The sequence below is a fragment of the Myxocyprinus asiaticus genome, chromosome 19 (genome assembly GCF_019703515.2).
Source record: "Myxocyprinus asiaticus isolate MX2 ecotype Aquarium Trade chromosome 19, UBuf_Myxa_2, whole genome shotgun sequence".
Lineage (NCBI taxonomy): Eukaryota > Metazoa > Chordata > Actinopteri > Cypriniformes > Catostomidae > Myxocyprinus > Myxocyprinus asiaticus.
The window spans coordinates 32,681,053-32,706,989 of NC_059362.1; the positions used below are offsets into that span (position 1 = coordinate 32,681,053).

The 25,937-nt window shown below is 37.2% G+C and overlaps 1 protein-coding gene across 4 annotated transcripts in view; it reads right to left on the reverse strand.

Annotated features, from left to right (window-relative positions):
- Nucleotides 1–25,937, reverse strand: part of LOC127410350 (NBAS subunit of NRZ tethering complex-like) — a 288,769-nt gene that overhangs the window by 190,076 nt on the left and 72,756 nt on the right. For all 4 annotated transcript variants that reach the window (XM_051645563.1, XM_051645560.1, XM_051645561.1 and 1 more), the window contains 6 exons: nt 21,431–21,616; nt 20,372–20,545; nt 17,931–18,064; nt 8,087–8,149; nt 836–958; nt 650–752 (listed from right to left, as the gene is read on the reverse strand). In XM_051645563.1, the coding sequence (XP_051501523.1) occupies nt 650–752; nt 836–958; nt 8,087–8,149; nt 17,931–18,064; nt 20,372–20,545; nt 21,431–21,616 (783 nt within the window). The remainder of the gene's footprint in view (nt 1–649; nt 753–835; nt 959–8,086; nt 8,150–17,930; nt 18,065–20,371; nt 20,546–21,430; nt 21,617–25,937) is intronic.

Consider the following 25,937-nt stretch of genomic DNA (forward strand, 5'->3'; position numbering starts at 1 on the left):
TGCACAATTTATTTTCTCGTGTCCTCAGAATGACCCTATAAAGAAGATTTCCAAGTTTTGTGAAACTATCTCATACCGTTCAAGAGATATAGGCATTTGTGAAAAAGTTGCCACTCATTCTTCGTACGTTTTTGCGTACCATTGTGACGATGAATCAAAAGTTCAAACTTTTTTTTGATCATTATTGATACTGGCACTCCAGAAAATCTTTCTGCACTGGATGGGTTCCAATCAGTCGAATGGCCTAGGACTAGTTCACAAAAATAGGTTTCGCAAAAAATAGCAAACTGCGAAATAATGTCGGACCTGAAATCGTCTTGAGCCAACGATTCTAATGATATAAGGCACTTGAGTGTACGACATACGGTTTAGGAGTTATGGACCAAAAGTGTTTGTCTTTGCTACAGTGCCACATATAGACCAATCGCGGTGAGAACACGCAAATGTGTAGCCAGCTGGAGTACTACCATTCCCCAACCTTTCATTTCTCTAGGCCTTACGGTTTGGTCTGCACAATCAGTTATAGGCCAGAAGTAAAATTATAAAAATCTTAGCCCTTACATCAGGGTTTCAAAACTTCGTGTTTGAACCCCTCCCTATTCATATGTTATTACTGTATTATAACAGTCATTAAAATGTACAGTAGTACCTGATGGCAAGTCTCTGGCTCTAGACAGGTATAAACATTCTGCTGCATGTCCAAAAGATCTTGAAGTAAGCTTCTCCACACTGTCTCACTCACAGGAGGGTTTCTGAACAAACAACAGACAGTGAGACAGGTGCATATAGATGCTCTGGGAAATGCTAAGTGTGTGTGTGTGTGTGTGTGTCATACTTGCGTCCTGTGTGACGAGTGAGTCGGACCATCAGCTGGTGAGCTTCTTCTTTGCTGTTCTGACTGTTCCTCATGAACGAGATGGGTTTCTGGAGACCATGTTTCTCCAACACCTCAGCAACACTGAAGAGAGACAGAAAAATAACATAAAAACAAGAAAATGACAGCCACATTTAAATCTAGTGCATAAACATTTTAACCTGTCCTGTGTAATTAATGTAGTAAAAAACGTATTATTGCTTAAGTCCCTTTTTAAAACAACATACAGTGGCAAGATAAGGTATTTGAACACTTTGGAATTAGCTGTTTTTATTTGTATTTAATTTTTTGCATTAATTGGTCATTAAATGTATTCTCATCTTCATCAAAGTCACAAGTATAGACAAACACTATGTTCATAAGATAACACCACACAAACAATTATAATCTTTAATGTCTTTACTGAACACATCCCACTAACATTCACAGTGCTGTGACAAAAGTGAACCCTTGGATTTAATAACTGGCCGATCCTCCTTTGGCAGCAATAACCTTAACCACGTGTTTCCGGTAGCTGTGGATTAGACCTTGTAACGAGGACGGGGGGCGTGGCCGGGCCTTGAGGGTGCATGCCTGGCGCTGAGTGGCTCAATCAGCGGGAGAGAGATAAGAGTAGGAGTCTGGGATGCCAGAGAGGGGTTGGAGGAGGACACACTGTCGGAGAGCCCTCACTGCTGACGGGGGATCGCGACGCCGAGGAGGTGTGATACGGTGGTGCTGGAGTGGTTCGCCCAAGGGCGGAAGAGCCTGCTGCCATCCACCAGGAGGTGGGGGAGCTCGCTGCCATCTGCCAGTTAGTGGAGAAGCAACTGTTGGTCGCTAGAGGGCGGAGGAGCAGCTATCATCCACCAGGGGGCGGGGGAGCTCGCTGCCATCCCCCGTCATGGAGGACCGCTGCCCAGCTGGCCGAGGACCGAATGGCGGCTTGGTCGGGAACCAGAGTTTTTTTTTTTCTCTCTCTCTGTCTCTCCCACCCACCTTTCCTTCAAACAAACAAGATTTCAAACAAACTTCTTTCACGTTGTCATTATGGGGTATTGTTTGTAGAATTTTGAGGAAAATAATGAATTTAATCCATTTTGGAATAAGGCTGTAACATAACAAAATGTGGAAAAAGTGAAGCGCTGTGAATACTTTCCGGATGCACTGTAGTTTGTATGCGCTCTGTTTGACTGAAACCTGGCTTAAACCGGATGAATATATTAGTTTAAATGAATCTACTCCCCCAGGTTATTGTTATAAACATAAGCCTCATCTGAAGGATCGAGGAGGAGGTGTTGCTACAATTTACAGTTACGTTTTTTGTGTTACTCAGAGGACAGGATATAAGTCTTGTCTTTTGAACTAATAATGCTTAATGTGACACTGTCATATATAATTACAAAAACTCTGTCGTCTTTTGCCCTTGCTACAGTATATAGATCACTCGGGCCTTATTCTGATTTCCTTGAAGAATTAGCAAATATTTTTATCAGATCTAGTAGTTACTGTAGATAGAGCTTTAATTGTTGGTGACTTCAACATTCACATAGATAATGAAAATGACACACTGGGATTAGCATTTATCGATATTCTCAACTCTGTTGGAGTCAGACAAAATGTGCCAGGACCAACACATCGCCATAATCATACACTAGATTTAATTCTGTCATATGGAGTTGATGTTGATACTATAGAAATTCTACCGCAGAGTGATGACATCTCAGATCATTACCTCGTCTCTTTTATGCTGCGATCAGCTAATGTTACTCAATCTACACCACGCTATCATTCAGGTAGAACTATTCTTTCGACCACTAAAGATAGCTTCACTAAAAATCTTCCAGATCTATTTCATACACTCAGTAAGCCCCAAAGCTTAGAAGAACTTGATGAAATAATAGAAAATATAAATACAGTCTTCTCTAGCAGTCTTGATAGTGTTGCCCCCCTTAGATTAAAGAAAATTAAAGAAAAAAGCCCTGCACCATGGTACAATGATCACACTCATGCTCTCAAGAGAGCAGCTCGGAAAATGGAGTGCAAGTGGAAGAATATTATATTACAGGTATTTCATGGTGCATGGAAGGATAGTGTCTGTAGCTACAGACAGGCACTAAAAGCTGCCAGGTCAGCATATTTTAGCAAACTCATATAAAATAACCACAGCAATCCTAGGTGTTTATTCATTACTGTGGCTAAATTGGTTAGGAATAAAACCTCAACTGAACCAGATATTCTGTCACAGCACAAGAGTAATGACTTCATGAATTTCTTTACTGATTATGCAATCATCTGTTACAGTACCTCAGAAAACAGTGTCTCATAATTTTCCTCACGTGCAACTTCAATCCTTCGCTGTCATAGTCATGAAGAGCTAACAAAACTTATCGAAACATCAAAAGCCACAACATGTATGTTAGATCCAATACCAACTAAGCTCTTAAAAGGGGTATTCCCTGTAATCTCAGAACCTCTTCTTAATTTTATTAAGAAGAGGTTCTGAGATTCTTAATTTTACTCCTTGCTATCCTTAGGACATTTCCCAAGAAATGTTAAAATGGCAGTTATCAAACCGCTTACTAAGAAGCCACAACTTGATCCTGGAAAACTGGCTAATTATAGACCGATTTCAAAACTCCCGTTTATGTCAAAATACTAGAAAATGTAGTATCCTCCCAACTATGTTCATTTCTACAGAGAAATAGAATATATTAACAATTTCAATCAGGATTTAGGCCCCATCACAGTACAGAGACTACACTTATCAGAGTTACAAATGACTTGCTCTTATCATCTGATCGCGGCTGCATTTCTCTTCAAGTGCTTTTAGATCTTAGTGCTGCATTCAACACGATAGATCACGACATTCTCTTGAATAGGCTAGAGAATTATGGTGGCATTTGTGGACTTGCATTAGCATGGTTTAGGTCCTATTTAGCAGACTGCTACCACTTTGTCTATGTAAATGAGGAATTGTCAAACCAAACAAAAGAATGGAGTGCCACAGGGATCAGATTTAGGGCCTCTGCTTTTCTCCTGTATATGCTTCCCCTGAGAGATATTATCAGGAATCGTGGAATAAGTTTCCACTGTTATGCCGACGATACCCAATTTTATATTTCTGCAAAACCTGATGAAATTTCACAATTCTCCAAATTAGCAGAGTGTAACAATGAAATAAATGATTGGATGGCCAGAAATTTCCTTCTACTCAATTCCGACAAAACAGAGATACTAATTATTGGACCAAAAACCTCTAAAAACAAGCCGTTAAAATATAATTTGACTCTCAATGAATGTACTGTTACATCATCTTCAACAGCGAAGAACTTAGGTGTTATATTTGATACCAATCTGTCCTTTGAAAATCAAATTACCAATGTTTGTAGAACAGCATTCTTCCACCTAAGAAATATTGCTAAATTACGACACATGCTCTGTTGCTGATGCCGAAAAACTAATTTATGCGTTCATGACCTCAAGACTAGATTATTGGAATGCATTACTGGGAGGATGTCCAGCAAGATCAATAAATAAACTTCAATTGGTTCAAAATGCAGCAGCCAGAGTGCTGAATAGAACCAAGAAATATGATCATATTAGCCCCATTTTATCTTCGTTGAACTGCGATGCACCTCACTGATCTCTGCCTGCATCACCTCGGTCTAATGATGGACTACACTCTTATAATGGAATACATGGACTATCAATTCATTTCCACCAAAAGCCTTCATCAGCCAACTAACAAGGATAATGCATCTATGTGAACTTCTGCAGTTAATTCAGGATGGACTTTAGTCATTAATCTTTCAGTTCATACAAAATCTTTGTTTAAACACTGACCCTTAACACTTAATTAGTTTAATAATTTTAAACCATGACTTGCACTATACATAAGTAATATTGGCATTATATTCATGTTGTTTAGTCAGAGGGGAACTGGCCCCCACTGTGAGCCTGGTTTCTCCCAAGGTTATTTTTCTCCATTAACCAACATCTTATGGAGTTTTGTGTTCCATGCCACAGTCGCCTTCAGCTTGCTCACTGGGGTTCTAAATACAATTATTATTTAATTATTTATTTTTAAACACAATTCACAATCATATTTTATCAAACTACACAATGATGACTCTAAGACTTTACAGATATTACAGTTTCATTTTCTGTTAATGCATGATTTTCTGTAAAGCTGCTTTGAAACGATGTGTGTTGTGAAAGGCGCTATACAAATAAAAAGTACTTGACTTTTGCGAGGCATGGTCGCTGTCAGCAGCTACTTCTTGTGAATAACAAACTGAAAATGTTTGAGTGCTTTTTATAAGTCAAACTAGCTCTAACCCACACCTCCAATTTTGTTTCATTAATTGGATGCCAGATTTGCCAACTCCTGACTCTAATTAGCTTTTTTATTTTTTGCATTTAGCCTAGGGGTACACACAAATTTTCCAAACTACACTGTGAATTCTTGAATCATGTATTCAATATTTACAAGAACAATACAATCATCTGTGTGTTATTAGTTAAAACAGATTGTGTTTTATTTTTTTTAATTTTTTTTTATTGTAACTTAGATGAAGATCAAACCAGATTGTAAGACATATTTATACATAAATGCAGGTAGTTCCAAAGGGTTCACATAGTTTTTTTCTTGCCACTTTAGAGCCTACATGGGGGTCAGAACTTTTGAGACCACTAGTGAAAATATTCTATTTATTTTCTATTTCTAACTTTTTCTGAAAAGTTGAATTGAAAAATGAATAATGATTTCAGAATTTCTTAGATTTTCCCCCTTTTGTTTTAGTGACAGCATGCACTCAAATTGGCATGTACTCCACAAGTTTATGTAAAACCTAATTATCCATGTTATCCAGCTTGATTTGAGAATGTTCCAAAGAGCATCTTGTGTGCTTCAATGGACATAAGGGAATCTGGTCAAAATTTACACAGATAAAAAACTAAATAAAATAAAAAAATGCTTATTTGATAAGTGACCTAAATAGTGCAGAAACTTCAACATTTCTTATTCATTTAACGTCTTAATTATTCTTTATTTGTTTTTGGTTTTTTACATTTTTCTAAATCCTAAAACTTTAGTTCCAGTTTTAACTTAGATTTTGAATCCAACATTATCAGTGTGGTTTCAGACTATTGGAATCCACTGTTGATATGGCAAACCACAACATAACACATTCCAAGCCAGGCCTTTATGCTCAACAGCTGCTTTGAGGAGCCATGAACAGACAGAGGTGTCTGAATCAACCTTAGTGAGCTGAACTGGTGCCATGTCTGGCTCAAATGCCCTCAGTAAATGAGCATGTATCGTCCCTTGGGAGCACCTGCACAGATGTTTTCTGTTTCCTTCCTTTCTTCCTGTCTCAAACTCCTTCTCTCATGTCATTCTTTCTCTCTACAATCTGCTGGGGCCATATTTACTTTTTTTGGTTCACTTACATATTTGGGTGCTCCCTTCTCTCCCTCTTTTTAACTCCTCTTTAAATCTGTCAATAACTCTTTAAGCCTTCTCCAGAGACCTCATGACCTGTTCCCAAAAAGGCTGTACTGTTTGAAAATGCAAATTGGTTTGTTTTTTGCTTTCTTTTATTTCCATAGTAGGACTTCTGTACCTGTTTGTGTAATCTTCTGCTTAAAGGGGACAAATTCTACACTTTTGTAGCAGTTTATTTTTTACCTAAAGTCCACCTATAATGTTAGTCAAGGTTTCTTATGGACCAAAAACTTTCATTTAATTTTACTTTAATGTTTTTCACCCTCTGTCTGACCCTTAGAATTAAACAGGCTGTGCCTTTAAGACTTATGTATATAAATGACCTCTGTTATGATTGGCTAGCCTCTTCAAATGAGAAATGAGTAACGAGGCTCCCACCAAGATGCTGATAAATGAATAGGTATGGATATGTAAATATTGACAGTAATACATTAAAGTTTTCATGATTTCCTAAACACTCCCCCTGTCTTCCATTGGTTCCCTAAAACAGGTAGTCTTGACCAAACTCATTGGTTGAGCAAATGTTGCTATGTTAGGATGCTCAAACAAACAATGTTTTGACAGCGCCACAGAGCTACAGTGTTTAAACTTCGGGGAAATCAACCTACAGCTGGCTTACTTAATTACCTATCCACATTAAGTTACGATATACTGTAGATAGGTGAAAGCATGCTAACATGGAAAAAATTACACACTTCAACCTTTTACATTGACAGAGAGAGTATGAGAGAATGAAAAAGAGCAGGAGCAAGTAAGAGAAATGATTGGCAAAGATACAATTCAGATACAAAGATGGAACAAAGCTAAATCTTGAGATTGTGAAAAAAACAAGTGATAAGTTACAGGGCAAACAAGAGAAAAAGAGAGGAATTAAGGCTGCAGTGACTGCGTTCTCCCAGGCCAGCCATACATTTCTAAGAAAGTGACATTAATCATCCTTTCCGCCAACAGAATTCTAATAGATCCAAAGGAATGTGTCTCTATGGAGCCATTACAGGCTGATCACATCACCTGAGCTAAGATTGACACACACAAACAGACAGACAAAGACACGAACATGCATAAACAATCAAAACAAACAAACAACATGCATAACAAACATCCCACAAACAGATATTCAAAGCAGACATTATGACAACGCATAATTCCTATAAACATTAGGTGGTCATGGGTGGATAAAGAGGGGAAAAGTCTAAAGGTGCTGTAAGTGATTTTATGTATAGAATGGCACTGTCAATCAGTTTGCACGATCACACGGGAGCCCATATATGGGAAGCCATAAGCTAAATCATTCAAGTAAAACGGCACATTCAGATTCATAAGCAGTTGTTAGTTTGTCATGCGAGAATGCTTTTCTGCTACCATTGCTTTTGACAACACTGAGACTACATGCTGCTGCACTCCTGCTGCATCTCTGGTTACAACTATCTCAACAGTACAACAGTATCTTTGCATCTGTAGTTTTTAGAAAGAATGAAACAGTAATAATGTCAAATGTAAACATTTTACTCATTACATTTTTAATATATATATATATTAGTTGTTTTTTAACTCTCTAAAATGTTCTGTGGACTCCCTTGCAGCCCCCTGGGGGTCCCCGACCACAGTTTGAAAACCTCTGGCTTACAGCACCTTTAATGAGCATCAGATAAAAAAGTGGGTGAGTGGCTGCAGCTTAGCCCTTGCTACAAGGCATCCTGTTTGTCCACTCTCTCTCTCCTTACCTTAAGTGTTTCTCGAGAATGTCCACCTGGTCATGCAGGGCTTTTGTAGCATCTGTCTCTGGTCTGAGAAAGAGAAATAAACAAGACCAAAGTTCAGCCGTCTTGAATACACACAGACTGTATTAATCCACGTAAAGTCACTCTCAAGGTGTTGAAGAGATAGTTCATCAAAAAATTGTAATTCTCTCATCATTTACTAAACCTCACACCATCTCAGATGTGTATTACTTTCTTTCTTCGGCTAAACACAAAGATTTTTAGAAAAATATCTAAACTCTTTAGGTCCAAACAATGCAAGTGAATGGTGGCCAGAACTTTGAAGGTCCAAAAAGCACATAAAGGCAGCATAAAATAATTCTTATGACTCCAGTGGTTAAATTCATATCTTCAGAAGTGATATAATAGGTGTGGGTGCGAAACAGATCAATATTTAAGTCCTTTTTTACAATCAGTCACATACACTTTCACATTCTTCATTTGTTGTTGGCGATTCGCATTCTGCATATTGCCATATAGTGGGCAGGGAGGGGAATTTATAGTAAAAAAGGACTTAAAATCAGTTTCTTAACCACACCTCTCATATTGCTCCTGACGATATGTATTGAACCACTCACTTGGCAACCATTCACTTACATTATATTAACCTACAGAGCTGAGATATTCTTCTAAAAATATTCATTTGTATTCAGCAGAAGAAAGTCACACAGATCTGGGATGAGATGAGGGTAAGTAAATGATGAGAGAATTTTCATTTTTGATTACTTGATTCTCTTTAAGTCAAGTCACGTCACGTCACCAGGTCAGTGCTTTGATGTTGTAATATTCATCATGGTTTAGTTGTGTGTTATTTACTGGTAACTGGTTATAGCTTTTATGGCCCTGCCTCTATGAATATGCTTTAGATTTTCATGTTTGGTCCCAAAACAAGAACAGCACTCACTATCATCACTTGCTGCATTGATGGTTGTCAATGTACAAGTATACAACATGCTAGGGCTGTCAATCGATTAAGCTGGCGTTTCTGCTACACATCTCTCTATTTTTGAAAGCCATGAGTGCCACATTTTTTTAAAACACTGTGTCAAGTGCGACTTAAGCCCGAAGTACACTACCGGTCAAAAGTTTTGAAACACTTACTCATTCTTTATATATATATATATATATATATATATATAAATACATTTTCTTAACCAATCACCCTGGGATGCTTTTTAAACAGTATTGAAGGAGTTCCCATCTATGTTGGGCACTTATTGGCTGCTTTTCGTAATTATTCGGTCCAAGTCATCAATTTCAAAAACTTTTTTTTATTTATTTTTTTATTAAATTTTACTTTTATAATGAAATAAATGAATATGGTGGCACAATTATATTTTTGTCAACAAAACTAATTTCAAACATTTAAGCATACGCCTTCAGATGAAAAGATTTTTAAGATCATGAGAAACGTTTCAGTCATGTGTTTCAAAAGTTTTGACTGGTAGTGTATTTTTCGGTCAGACTCAAAAGGTTGCGTGGCACAAATCTATTCATCAGCAGAGTGCTCGAGCACTGAACGCGTGCAGGCCAATTTTTCTAACCGCGCGTCTTTGAACGTGAAGTCTGCGCATGCACCTGGAATTATTTGCATGAATTAGTAGATCCACAAGGTGGCAATACTCACATTTGAGCTGTTGCTGTGATGAAGGAACGCTAGCAGCCATAATTGCCGGTAAATAACAGGAGACGAAGGTAAAAACTACAACAGTAAATATGCACATCAAGAGCGCGTGTGTGAGGTCAGGAGATACCTGCATTTGTAAAACTCGAGTTGGAAGGAATATAATGACATCTTTATGGGTCTAAACTCCTGAAGAGAAATTGTCCGGCGTCTCATAGCAGTTGTAGCACGCATGCGCCAAACGCATGTATATACGTGCACCGTCAAATGAAGTATACTTTGGCAGGCTCGCATTCGACTGTACCTAGACACTGAGCGTTCACGTCAAAATCGAAGCATACTTTGGGCTTTAGTAGCTCAACTTTTATAGAAAAGTAGAAAAACTTGTATCTAGACTCTTACATTATGTTCCATTTGGTTGCCCTCTAACTAGCTGTTTTTGAATGCCTTTTTTAGGTTTGAGTGTGTTATTTTTAGCTGCGTTATTTTTTATTTTTATTTTTTAGCTGTACCCCCTTTCTGAACTTGAGCAGAAATTATGTGCAATATTCCCCATAAGAATCTTGAGAGCAGTTTTGCTATGCAAATGAAGTCCAAAACACAACATTTTGACAAACATTTCTATCTGTCAAAAATCTGACTATTTGCAACTGAAGAGACTAAAATTGTTTATTTGTTTTTTAGCCCAAACAAATTTGATATAACTGCATTATTTCCATATTTCCTTAGCCACTTAAAATTCAGATTCAGAGATTTTGCCAAAATAGTGTGTGTGTGTGTGTATATATATATATATATATATATATATATATATATATATATATATATATATATATATATACACACACACACACACACACACACACACATATACACAGCACTGTGCAAAAGTCTTAGGCACATAAGATGTTTCACAAAAGCATTTGTTTTAAGATGGTTATTTATATCTTCAGCTTTAGTGTGTCAATAGGAAATACAAATGTTAGACTCCCAAACACTACTTTTGCAAATAGAAGAGATTAGAATAGAAGAACAGGGAGCCCTGCAACAGATGTCATGGCCCCCACAAAGCCCCCCACTGAACATCGTGTCAGTCTGAGATTACATAAAGAGACAGAAGCAATTGAGACAGCCAATATAGAGAGAAGAACTGTGGTAAAAGAAGCTTGGAACATCCTATCTGCCAACAACCAAGAAAAACTGTGTCCAGGTGTACCTAGGAGAATTGGTGCTGTTTTAAAGGCAAAGGTGGTCACACCGAATTTTGATTTAGCTTTTTTATGTTTACTGGACTTTGTATGGCATTAAGTGATAAATTAAAACTATTTATATCATTATTTTTGAAGACATCCTCACTATGCAACATTTTTCACAAGTGCCTAAAACTTTTGCACAGTACTGTGTATATATATATATATATATATATATATATATATATATATATATAAACTTTGTTTTAGTACCAGTAATTTATCTTCCCATCCCATATCTTTAGAGTATTCATACGCAATTCACATACTCCAGTAGCAGCAAATATAATAGGAAGAGCTCTGGAACAGCCCTAAAGTACTGATTCCTGCACTAAAATAGATGTGTAAAAACACATAAGGGCCTTGCAAAGGTACAGGGAGGTTTTCTATCAACAGAGACGTGAGTAATGGTGTTTCTAGAATGTATCAATATTGTTCTTGGTATAATAATGCTGACCCCTCAGGATACAGTGACACAAAATTTCCCATAGCACATTATTTTTTTGCAGGAAATTTATTTTTTTGCCTCAAGAGAGAATCAAGTGCGAGAAAAACAGCAAACCTTTTTCACATATGCTGACACTTCATCTGCATCCCAAAGCATGGGACTGCATATATTGAGAACAAGAAAAGGAGACACATGATGTTCTAATAATGAGCTAATCAGGGGCTTACGGTAAACTGTGTACCAGGATTGGTTGGCACACTTTTCATACTTTGTTGAATATCTCTAGTGGAACAAATGTATAAGTACCCAAAGTTGGTGCAAAAAGTTCTTAGGTAAAAAACAAACAAATTCAATGTCACCAAATATTTATTGACTTTTGTTAATTAATGGTCAAAGTTATGTTGTGCATTTGTGCCAACCAACTCCATATTGGGGTAGGTTGGCACAGCGTTAAAAATGCTATAATTTTACTACTAGTTTTAAGAGAAATGCAACACACAGAAAAACAAACAACAGTTTATTTTAAACCAGGACAACAGAACAACACGTGTTTGGCTTCTATCATTAACCCTCCTATCATTACCATAGGCAACTATGAATCTGAGTGGACATCCATGACATGTGGAGTCCCACAAGGCACAATTCTTGCACTGCTCCTGACCTATAGGCCAAATTATGAAAAAGAACCAAATTGCTTAGCATAGCTATGCAGACAACACCCAAAGTTACCTATAGCCAATCGCCAAATGACTAAAGCCTTATAGACTTTCTGTGCCAGTGCATTGATGAAATTAACAGTTGGATGTGCCAAAGCATCCTTCAGTTAAACAATGACAAGACAGAGGTCATTGTATTTGGCAACAAAGGCGAAATTCCCAAAGTGAACACATACCATATAACAGGGGTTTAAAGACAAAAAATCAAGTCAGGAATCTTGGTGTCATTTTGGAGTCAGACCTTAGTTTCAGTAGTCACATCAAAGCAATAACTAAATCAGCCTACTATCATCTAAAAAAATATAGCGAGAATTAGATGTTTTGTATCCAGTGAAGACTTAGAGAAACTTGTTCATGCATTCATCACCAGTAGGGTGGACTACTGCAATGGACTTCTCACCGACCTTCTCAAAAAGACCAGTAGACAGCTGCAGCTCATTCAGAATGCTGCTGCCAAGATTCTCACCAGAACCAAAAAATCGGAGCGTATTTCTCCAGTCCTCATGACTTTACACTGGCTTCCAGTTACATTTAGAATTGATTTTAAAGTACTATTACTCGTTTATAAATCACTCAATGGCACAGAACCTAAATACATTACAGATATGCTTGTTGAATATAAACCTAACAGACCTCTCAGATCATTAGGATCACATCAGTTAGAAATACCAAGGGTTCACTCAAAACAAGGTGAGACTGCGTTTAGCTATTATGCCACCGGCAGCTGGAACCAGCTTCCAGAACAGGTCAGGTGTACTTCAACAGTAGTCACATTCAAGTCTAGACTGAAAACACGTCTGTTTAACTGTACATTTATTCACTGAGCACTGTGCTGCACTTACTGATTGCACTGCATCATTTTATTTCTGTATTATTTTTCTATTTTATTCATTTTAATTATTTAAATTTTTTTTTTTTTACATTTATTTTATTACTTTTTTAATTTTTTTATGTATCTTGTACTTTCTTTATCATTGTTATGTAAAGCACTTTGATAATTGCCATTGTATATGAAATGTGCTATATAAATAAACACATTTCATTTAGTCTTTAGAGACCCGGGATCTCATTCCACCCCCTGTACCTCATCCATCCTCATCTATCACTTATAAATAGTGTAACACAAAAAAAAGTCACATTTACAAAAAATAAATAAAAATAAATAAAAAAATAAATAATTATATATATATATATATATATATATATATATATATATATATATATATATATATTTTTTTTTTTTTTTTTTTTTTATAGTACCAAAAGTGTATAGGGACTTTAGAGACCCGAGGTATGTAGAGTGTCTGGGGTTTTTTTTTCACACTTCCATAATTTATAATTGTTTTATGATTATTTCAAATCTATTTAAGTTTACTATCACAGGATATCTATGACTTTGTTTATTACAAGAGAAATAAGTACTATATTCATACAAATAAACATTATATCATGTTGATTTTCTGTACAACAGTGAATTATCAACAATGGTGATTTATCAGTATCCCATTTGTATGTACACATACATAATATACTTATTTCTTACTCAAGGTGGCGCTGATGTTTCAGTGATTGATTTGATTTACATTTGACATTGCTATTTGATGAAGAAACAACACAGAAGTAAACTATAGCAAGTGTAACACATGAACAGTATGATATGACTATCATTTGGGTGTACTTCTGAAATAATGTTGTTCATCTATTTAGACTCAATAAGTGCCTGAGAAAATACATATGTGTAATGTATGTGTAACTTAGGTGTAGCTGATGTGTATCTTATGTGTAGATTATGTGTTATGTGTAGCTCAATATGTGTTTGACAGCCAGTTCTAGATTTGTCCTGATTTGTTGTTTCACTTTATGAAAAATAAAACATTAAAATATATCAAAATATTTTTTATTATTTACAAATTTATATTTTGAAAATTTGACACTATCTGGGCATTTTGTTCATCCATTTTTGATAGATATATGTGCCAGGTCTCTAAAGAGTTTATATATATATATATATATATATATATATATATATATATATATATATATATATATATACACACACACACGCATACATACACAGTTAAGAATTAATATAAAAAAAAATTTACTTATAAAAACTTATAAATATATAAGTATTTACCTAAACTTGTTATATATATATATATATATATATATATATCACATAAATGAAAGGAACTAATTGAAACATTGTCTTGGCTTGAACTGTGTTTATGTGTAATAGGCCTGATAGTAATAAAATACTGTTATTATTATTTTTATAAATTATGTTATGTTATATACTGTATGTGTCTCTTTAGAGGTATTAAGCTGGTAAATAGTGTATAAAGGTTATGAAATATGATCTTTTCTTTTTTTGTTTTTTTTTATACCCATAACCCACCCAAAAACCAATGTGCTAACCAATCCCACTCACACTCTTTCGATAAATTTTGTTAGCCATCTAGCATAGCTTATCAAAGTCTAACAAATCTTATATCAAAATATAGCTGATAGTCAATTTACTAAATTTTATATATTTAAAAAATCTTTCGGTATTATTTCTATAACATTAAGTTCAATTTTTGTTTTGACATAGATAAAATAATCTTTCAGATGCACTGACAGAATCAATCAGTGTAGGTTAAGAAAGTGAACATTTAGATCTGAACACTTTTGTAAAAATAGTTTCAAAGTGACCAGAAATCATCTCTCTGTCAACCAACCTCTGTAGCCAACCAACCCCAGTCTCCCCATACATGTGCTAATTGTGCAAGCGCTTGACAGGTTTTGTGTGACATTGACGATGGTTTTGAAGCTTGGGGGGGGGGGGGTGGGCATGATTGACTGTTTGTGACTTCATGACATGCTGACATCTTAGCTCATGCCGACGTTGCTAGGTTACCTTACTGAACGGACCATTCAGGTAACCTAATTAATATTCATGAGACAAAATGTCACAATTATGGGCTTTTGTATATTGGGGTCTTTTGCAGATATACTCGAGTTGAAAGGTCTTCAGGACATTTCACGATGAATTAATAAAGATTCAATATCAGGTCATCATTACCTTTGCTAAAGTTTTACTGTGGCTGTCGATTTAATGCGATTAACTATATGAAAAAAACACAATTAAAAAATTAACGCAATTAGTCATACCCCCAATACATACAGTACATAAAATCAGTAATAAAGAATGAATTCTACCTTCCGACCAATTCAAGCTTGATGTACCACTCTAATGTGGCAGTAGGGGGCATTTATTGCTCAAGCTTCAAGAGTATCAAAAGCAGGCAGCACAGCTTTTCATAGATGCGTTTTTGTCCTAACATCTTAAACTGCATTTTCACTGACACAGCATCCTAAAAACACAGCACTTATGACTAAAGATGTTGAAAACTAGTGAAATGCGATGCAACCAAAGTGAGACACTCCAAAAGCATCCCTCTGACGCATGAGAACATAAACCAACAGTAAAAAAATGCCTCAGATGGACGTAGGCCAATAATAGGTTTGTTTAATAATATAGAAATAGGGGGTCTGGGTAGCTCAGCGAGTATTGACGCTGACTACCAAACCTGGAGTCGCAAGTTCGAATCCAGGGCATGCTGAGTGACTCCAGCCAGGTCTCCTAAGCAAGCAAATTGGCCCGATTACTAGGGAGGGTAGAGTCACATGGGGTAACCTCCTCATGGTTGCTATAATGTGTGGTTCTCGCTCTTGGTGGGGCACGTGGCGAGTTGTGCATGGATGCCGCGGAGAATAGCGTGAAGCCTCCACACACGCTACGTCAACAGTTGACGGTCTCAGAGGCGGAGGCAACTGAGATTCGTCCACCACCACCCGGATTGAGGCGAGTCACTAATTCACCACGAGAACTTAGAGTGCAATTGGGAATTGGGCATTCCAAATTGGGGAGAAAAAAAAAAAAAAGTAGAATAATATAGAAATAAACCAAACAATATTTTGACTTTTAAGACACTTTTAGTGGTGTACAAATGGTTTAATTTTCTGCAGCCCCAATACATGTATATTATGTAATGTATTTGAATTATCTAAATTATAATATGTTTTATAGTATACACTATATTGCCAAAAGTATTCGCTCATCAGCCTTTAGACGCATATGAACTTAAGTGACATCCCATTCTTAATCCATAGGGTTTAATATGACGTCGGCCCACCCTTTGCAGCTATAACAGCTTCAACTCTTCTGGGAAGGCTTTCCACGAGGTTTAGGAGTGTGTTTATTGAAATTTTTTACCATTCTTCCAGAAGCGCATTTGTGAGGTCAGACACTGATGTTGGACGAGAAGGCCTGGCTCGCAGTCTTCGCTCTAATTCATCCCAAAGGTGCTCTATCGGATTGAGGTCAGGACTCTGTGCAGGCTAGTCAAGTTCTTCCACACCAAACTCGCTCATCCATGTCTTTATGGACCTTGCTTTGTGCACTGGTGCGCAGTCATGTTGGAACAGGAAGGGGCATTCCCAAACTGTTCCCACAAAGTTGGGAGCATGGAATTGTCCAAAATCTCTTGGTATGCTGAAGTATTCAGAGTTCCTTTCACTGGAACTAAGGGGCCAAGCCCAGCTCCTGAAAAACAACCCCACACCAAATCCCCCCTCCACCAAACTTCACAGTTGGCACAATGCAGTCAGACAAGTACCGTTCTCCTGGCAACCGCCAAACCCAGACTCGTCCATCAGATTGCCAGATGGAGAAGCTTGATTCGTCACTCCAGAGAACGCGTCTCCACTGCTCTAGAGTCCAGTGGCGGCGTGCTTTACACCACTGCATCCGACACTTTGCATTGCACTTGGTGATGTATGGCTTGGATGCAGCTGCTCGGCCATGGAAACCCATTCCATGAAGCTCTCTACGCACTGTTCTTGAGCTAATCTGAAGGCCACATGAACTTTGGAGGTCTGTAGCGATTGACTCTGCAGAAAGTTGGCGACCACTGCACTATGCGTCTCAGCATCTGCTGACCCCGCTCTGTCATTTTACGTGGCCTACCACTTCGTGGCTGAGTTGCTGTCATTCCCAATTGCTTCCACTTTGTTATAATACCACTGACAGTTGACTGTGGAATATTTAGTAGCGAGGAAATTTCACGACTGGACTTGTTGCACAGGTGGCATCCTATCACAGTACCATGCTGGAATTCACTGAGCTCCTGAGAGCGGCCCATTCTTTCACAAATGTTTGTAGAAGCAGTCTGCATGCCTAGGTGCTTCATTTTATACACCTGTGGCCATGGAAGTGATTGGAACACCTGAATTCAATTATTTGGATGGGTGAGCGCATACTTTTGGCAATATAGTGTATTTATAATTATTTTAATTATTATCTACTAAATTATCTTTACTTGGGGGCTTTTTTTTCCATAAATATTGATACATGTTATTAATTGCATACTGTAATTAATTAGATTTTAAAAAATATCGATTGACAGCCCTAATTTTTAGATTACTTTTTTCTGCTATATACTATACTAAAAATAATGTAAACATATCCTAATTTGCATATTGAAGATTTCTTGATTTGATCATCAAGTCTGTAGTAGACTTGCTCATCTCCGAGACCTCAGAACTGCAGGTTAAATGTCAACAATTTACAGTTGAATTATGACAAGAAATTTAAATGTATCACGAGTTTAAACAAACATGGCACAATGTTTGGTATAAATATGATTTGGTATAAATATATGTTCAATTCAGTTCAAATTCAGTTAAACCAGGCTAAAAAGTGGTGTGTTGTTGTGTGATGACTCACCCATATCCTCTCTGAGGCAGACATTCAAGTATATCATAGCAGAGTGCAAGCTGGTCATCTCTTTCACAGCTGTAGATACATTCTAATGCCACGGACATCAGCTGATCAGAGTCTCCTATGATTTTCGGATGACACTGCACCATAGACATAAACAAATACTGTCATAATTCTTGATCTGAGAATATGATTAAGTGTACTGAAAGATAAAAAAAAAAAACAATGTTAAGGGTACAAAATGGCTACGTATCAAAACCTAGTGATCTAGACAGCATTTTGGGCATCATAAGCTGGTTTAAACATTTGAATGTGCCCATGCAGACTAGGAGGGAAAATTCACTGTTGCAACAATCCCACCATCTGTCTCTTATATACAAACCACCCACAATCTAGTTTAGCCAGGTGCTAAATGCGCTGAAATAACTCTGCGCATTATTTGATGTAAATATCATTATTTTCAGCTCAAACATGCTTCCATTGTATGTGAATTAGATTACACCTTATTTGCAAAATTCAACGTTATTTGCTTGCAGCAATTAACATTGTGCTATTACACAAGCAGGCAGTAAACAATTTAATTTAAAAGAGACTGGGGTGGTGTGAATGAAGTTCGTCCCGTCAAATGGACAAGAGCCATATAACCAGGCACTTATCGTGCAGTGTACACAGGCACACTTTCTGCATTTTATAGAGCCCGATTCAGGTGTTGGGATCACAGTCGTGGAGCGATGCTGTACAATCCCAGCAAAGCATGGCAGATGGAGGTGGTCTGCTATATCCTCCACAATCTAGTACTCAAAAATGGCTTGGAATTGTGCCGTGCAAGTTGCGTTCAGTACAGATTTTTTTGGCATGTTTCCTCCATTACCTGATTTGCATAATTCCTAAAGTAAATCGAGAGCTAAAACAATAAAGACAGCGTGTGCCAATAAACAATGATATCTGTGGGTGCAATTCATTTTTAGTGAAATCCTCCACTGATTTTGAAACACAAGCCACAACTTATATTATTATAACTTTGCATAAACCACCTTCATACTCTCTCTCCTCTGAAACAGCAATTTGCATGCACAAAAGTACAATAAAATAATCTTAGTGTGGATTAGGTTGGATATTGTTCCACACAACATTAAATTGGTTGATTCAAAGACACACACACACACAAAAAGCCATGAACAATATCATAGACCATCTTTCTCTCCAACCACTTTTCTTAATTTCCTGTGAGGGAAATTGATGCCTTAGATGTGTAAGTAGGCCATAACATGTTATCAAGTTAGTGCAAGACTTCCACATAAGAAATGGTATAGCCAGATCTTACTATTTCACTGGACCCCCCTGTTGGTAATATGTGTGTATCTGTGTGTGTGACATTAGATAACAGTACATGTTTTTCATTAAGCAGCCGCTTTTATCCAAAGTGACTTACAAATGAGGAAAAGCGCAAGCAGTTTATTTTAATGGAGTCAACAATATTAGCAGTGCTGCAATACCGCATTTCAATAGAAAATCAGATTAGTATAGAATACAGAGTAATTGTTTCGCTATATTTATGAACCCCAAATCTCTGAAAATGCCCCCAAAAATATAGTAAAACACCCTAAAATCAACTTGTAAGGAGGTTCCGCACTAGTAAGGTCCACAAATAGACCAAATAAGTGTTAATTAAAACAAAAATAATGTCCAGAATGTGTTTTTAGGGGTAGGATGTAGTATTTATTACTAGTTTCCTTTCAGGACAATGTAAGTCAATAGAACATCCTTACAAACTTTGAGTTTGTGTGTGGCTTTACTTAAATATACAATACTGTGCAAAAGTCTCCAAAAATAATGCCATAAATAGTTTTTATTTATCAATTAGCTTCATACTAAGTCCAGTAAACATAAAAAAGCTAAATCAATATTTGGTGTGACCACCTTTGCCTTCAAAACAGCACCAATTCTCCTAGATACACCTGGACACAGTTTTTTTTGGTTGTTGGCAGATAGGATTTTCCAAGCTTCTTGGAGAATTCGCCACAGTTTTTCTATCTATTTAAGCTGTTTCAATTGCTTCTGTCTCTTTATGTACTCCCAGACTGACTCAATGTTCAGTGGTGGGCTCTGTGGGGCCAATGCCATGTGTTGCAGGATTCCCTGTTCTTCTATTCTATCCTATTTTGTTTGCAAAAGGAATGTTTGTGATTCTAAAATGTATATTTCCTATTGACACACTAAAGCTGAAGATATAAATAACCATCTTAAGACAAATGTTTTTGTGAAACATCTTATGTGCCTAAGACTTTTGCACAGAACTGTACTTCGGCGACAACTCTACATTATTATAATACATTTTAATTCTAATGATACAAAAAGTTTTCATTTAGGTGTTGGGCTAGGGTTAGTAGTATATTTACATCCTCATTTAGAAACCCAAGTACACTTGTTTGTGTGGTTTTGCTTACATCTGGCTTGGAGTGCTGGAAGATTTTGAGTGGGAGCGTGAGATCATCTTTGGCAAGGGTGACCAGGTACTCTCGGAGCAGGCTAGAGGCAGAACCCCCCCGCTGTCTCTCATAACGGTGCAGAAACGGGAGCATCCACTGGAATGAATTCCTCACATATCGGTCCTCACTGGACTATAACACAGGGAAATCCATAATGTCTAATAGGGGCGGTAAATTACCTTGTGTACTGTTAACCTGAAATATTTAACGTAGGAAACTGTAACAGCAGTTTAAGATCCCATTTAAACCAGGTATTAACATCCATTTCAGTCGATCCAATCACAATTCTAAATACAGGTTTAAACAGGTTCCAACCATATTTGTAGGTAGTCAGAAATAAGTGACCACATCGCATTTATAATACAATATGACCACATAGTAAATGCTAATCCATCTTCATACAACCCAGAACACATCATACTTGCACAAGGCTTGCATTTGAAACACGTTACTACCAAGTGTAAATGGCGACGTGTCTCGTCTGACCACTTGTGATCACTCAAGACGGATGTTATTGCTAGGTGTAAACAGGGCCTTAAAGAAGCTAAATGTTCCCCTGGAAAATATTTGAAGTAAACAGATGCTAAGATAGCAATTCACCCACTCAAAACATTTTCCCTTAAATGAGCAAATGAATATTAAATCATTTTTAATGAAAGCATTAAATCAGAACAGCCCCGCTGGATGTGCTCACTACAGTCTTAATGAGACCACCCCTGTAAACACAACTCTACACACACATTCACAGATCTAACATTTATACTACTGCTCTTGCATGTAAAGATCTGAAGGAATACAGTATATGCTTGGCTATTGAGACCAGCAGAGGTAATTAAAACCATATGAGATGTTTACAGTGTGTTTAGTGGCACTACAGATGAAAATGAACAAAGCAGTAGATATGTCTGCAGACTCTGCACTGTATGTATAGACTAGTGATAAATGTGAACATGACAGCAAAATGGTTTGAAGGAGACAGCAGACGGTCAAGAAGGAGAAAGCAGCCCCAGAACATACATTTTTCATGAGGAGGCGGAGCTTGTCAATGTCCCTGAGCTGCTGCAGATCCTTCAGTGTGAGATTTAGATCACATGATGTCTCGTACACCAGCGTTTCCATGGTAACCAGGTCATCACACAGCACCTCCAGCCCAGGAATGTTCTGCTCTTTTCCCAGACGCACCAGAGACAGAGAACAATCAACCTGTGGAAAGCAGGCAAAAAAATAACAATTTACAAATAAAAAAATAAGCATGCTTTCATAGCGGCTTAATAAAGATGCCCATGAGAAACAGGAAGATTGAAGACTGGACAAGGAAGTCCTACCCAAAACACACATTCAGTAAGACAACAGTTTTTTAAGGTAAACTGGTATCAGATTTCCTCCTGGAAATGTACTGTATTCATATTGGTGTTAATATATTTTTGTATTGAGTGTTTATATTAGCAATGGTGTGTGGGAGTTCATATGTCTATAAACACAGTTCATGGTAACAATTATGGCTAACGGTTTCTACTCATTTATGGGCAAATAAAAAAAAATCTTTCTCTAGCAATGAGCTGAAATTTTCTTTTTGTGTTCTATTTTTATTCTATTGTTATGTTTCATCATTACTTTGTATGAAGGTAGGTTAGTTAGCCTACAATTGCGTTATTGCTTTGAAAGTCTCTTTTTCTCATGGACACTAGCCACATAAAGATGGATAAAATGAAAACTGATTCACTTTGAATGTTACCAATATAAAATAATAAATAAATAATAGCAACATACCGCATAAAGTGAACTTTGACTGACCTAATTCAGCGGAACTGATTCCTTGTGGAATAGCTACATTTTTGGCCTGCTTACCTTTAAAAAGTAAAAAAACAATCTTGAACCAAAAAAAGTGGACTCCTTCAACCAAATAACTGCTTGTTCCGTGAAGGAGAGCTTTATGCTGCTCCAGTTGCATGGCGACATATTTGGACTTTTATATGGCATTACATAGACTGAGCAAAAGTCTCAAGAGCACAATAAAACGAAACAACACAACGGTGTTTTACCCAAAGCGACATTTGTGTAAAGTGCTTTTTTTAAAGTGCTGTAAACTGAAGAAGTGCTTTTAAATTTGCAGACAAATTAGAAGTGCTCAGTTTTGATAATTTATGAAAAATTTTGCACTGTACAAATTATTGTAATCAGTAAAAACGTCAAACTCATCAAATAGCCATGTGTCATATGTTGTTGAAAAGCTCTCAAAGAGTAGAATACAACTGCCAAACTTGTTTTACTCACAGACAAAAATATAGCGAGTAATATCTAAGTATATATCTTTGACATGTTTCATGTGAACAGGTGTTGCTTATATGCTGCGTTTTTGCTTATAACTTCACGAAAAATATCACATACCACTACTTAGAAGAGCATATTATCTTTCAAACGATCCCACACACAAAGTAATCAGATGCATAGATCATTAGATAATTGATACGAAGCAGAATGTGCACAATGTGCACACAGCACATCTGGCATTTTGCAATCTGGCTGAAAACACGTTAGATTTCCTGGATCAGATGACATCATCGGAAATGGTGTAGCAACATGAAATGCTAAACCAATCGGACTGGTTCAGATAGGTTCAGTTTGGGTATGCCACTGAAACTGAAAATCAGAGCTTAAAGGGTTAACCATCTTTGCATGGTCTTACTTCAACCAAGTGACTGTGAGAAAAACGCTACTTCCATACAAAGGAATGATGTAACAAAAAAAGGATAAAATAATATGTACGTGGATTGTCAAAGTGTCAAAAAAATAATTGTTTGGCTGTTCTTTTAAAACACACTGTTTTTGTATTTATGTCTCAATAAAAATAACATTTTGTATTTTCTATCTATTAACTAACTGTATTAACTATATGACAGACAGACAGACAGACTGACTTGATTTCGATCAGTTAAAGGGGTAATGTCACGAGGAATCAAACTGTCACTGATTTTTTTAATATACAGTAATAGGTCATTGTACTATAAAAACATACTGTAAGTTTCAGAACCGAAAACTTCCTTCCCAAAAAAGCATTTATTAAAACCAAGCTGCAAAAATGCCTTGTTCTCTACTTGTGCGACTTTTCTACGTCACACGGGGCTAATTAATTTATGACCGCCTCAACAGTAACAACATCAACATCTAATTTTACATCATCGCACCCTTGGTCCACCCACTGATGCTCAGTCAGCTGACGGGAAGAGAGTCGGACAGACAGGCCTATTATTCATGCACAGCAAACGTCTGACCGTTGCCATGCGCCACTGCCACTTTTAAAAGCCGCTTTATAAAGTAATACATTTTAAAAGGAGACCCCCATTCTGTTTTATTCCGTTACGCTGTGTCTTTCTGTTTTGAGTATAAACGTGTCCTGGACACGTTCCAGCTCCCATCTACGCTACTTTTAATTGTTGGTCTATGTAAACATGCACTAAATAGACATTGTTGATCATTTTAATACATTTCTGGTGGTCTGGGTTGACTCCCACCAGATTCGTACTCCCCGCTGCCTGATTGGTCCCTATCCCTAACCATAATCATAAACAAATATACGTAAAAATTAAATTAGTTTATAAATGTTTCTAAAAAAAAAAAAAAAAGAAAAAAAAAAGAAAAAAGGGTTAATTTCAGTCATTCCCCCCCCCCCCCCCAATTTTTTTCATCCCCCACAGCGGGGAACAACAAACACCGATCAGCCACAACATTAAAACCACCTGCCTAATATCATGTAGGTCTCCCTCGTGCCACCAAAACAGCTCTGACCCATCAAGGCATGGACTCCACAAGACCTCTGAAAGTGTCCTGTGGTATCTGGCACCAAGATGTTAGCAGCAGATCCTTTAAGTCCTGTAAGTTGCCTCCATGGATCGGACTTGTTGGTCCAGCACATCCCATAGATGCTAAATCGGATTGAGATCTGGGGAATTTGGAGGCAAAGTCAACACCTTGAACACTTTGTCATGTTTATCAAACCATTCCTGCACAATTTTTGCAGTGTGGCAGGGGGCATTATCCTGCTGAAAGAGGCCACTGCCATCAGGGAATACTGTTGCCATGCAGGGGTGTACATGGTCTGCAACAACCTTTAGGTAGGTGGTACATGTCAAAGTAGCATCCACATGAATGCCAGGACCCAAGGCTTCCCAGCATAACCTTGCCCAGAGAATCACAATGCCTCCGCCAGCCTGCCTTCTTCCCATAGTGCATCCTGCTGCAATCTCTTGCCAGGTAAACAACGCACAGGCATCTAGTCGTGATTCATCAGACCAGGCTACCTTCCATTGCTCCATGGTCCAGTTCTGACGCTCAGGTGCCCATTGTAGGCGCTTTCGGCGGTGGACAGGGGTCAGCATGGGCACTCTGACCGGTCTGCAGCTATGCACTGTGTATTCTGACACCTTTCTATCATGGCCAGCATTAATTTTTCAGCAAATTGTGCTACAGTAGCTCTTCCGTGGGATCGGTCCAGACAGGCTAGCCTTCACTCCCCAAGCGCATCAATGAGCCTTGGGCGACCATGACCCCGTCGCCGATTTACCGGTTGTCCTTCCTTGGACCACTTTTGGTAGGTACTAACACCCCACAAGACCTGCCGTTTTGGAGACACTCTGACCCAGTCGTTTAGCCATCACAATATGGCCCTTGTCAAAGTTGCTCAGATCCTTACGCATGCCAATTTTTCCTGCTTCCTAAACATGAAATTCAGTAACTGACTGTTCACTTGCTGCCTAATATATCCCACCCCTTGACAGGTGCCACTGTAACGAGATTATAAATGTTATTCATTTCACCTGTGAGTGGTTTTAATGTTGTGGCTGATCAGTGTAGATTTGCCACTATATATATATATATATATATATATATATATATATATATATATATATATATATATATATATATATATATATATTACCAATAACAAAATAATTTAGCATTGCCTGTTGTCCCAGCAACAACACACAAGGTGATGTCAGAAAGAGCAAAATAAAAAAATAGAGGCAGCTAGGCTTGTCACTGTACCAAAATGTTAGTAGTAAATATCAATACCAATTTTTCGATTCTCTTCACCAATTTTGATTCCACCACAAAAATGAATATGCCATTGAACACATTCCTTTATTTTAAATGTTAAGTATTAATATAAATAGGAAAAAAATAATTAAACAATGGCATGTAGCTTTCAAGTAGAAGCAGACATTAACAAAATGAAGAAGGATAAAAAAATAAAATAAATAAATAAATAAATAAATAAATAAAAAGCACTGAGCAATTTTCACTTTGAACAAAAAAACAGGTCTATCAGGTCACATTCACACTGCAAGGCTTATTAAGCTTTCATTAAAATAAATTTTTTGCACTAGGGAGGAAGTTTTGATTTCTGAGACATGTTTATATTTTATGATTTATTTATTACATTTATTTATTTTTATAGTACAACTGAACTCCTTTATTTAAAAAAATCTATTTTTAATAAATTAAAAATTTATTTAAAACGAGAGCC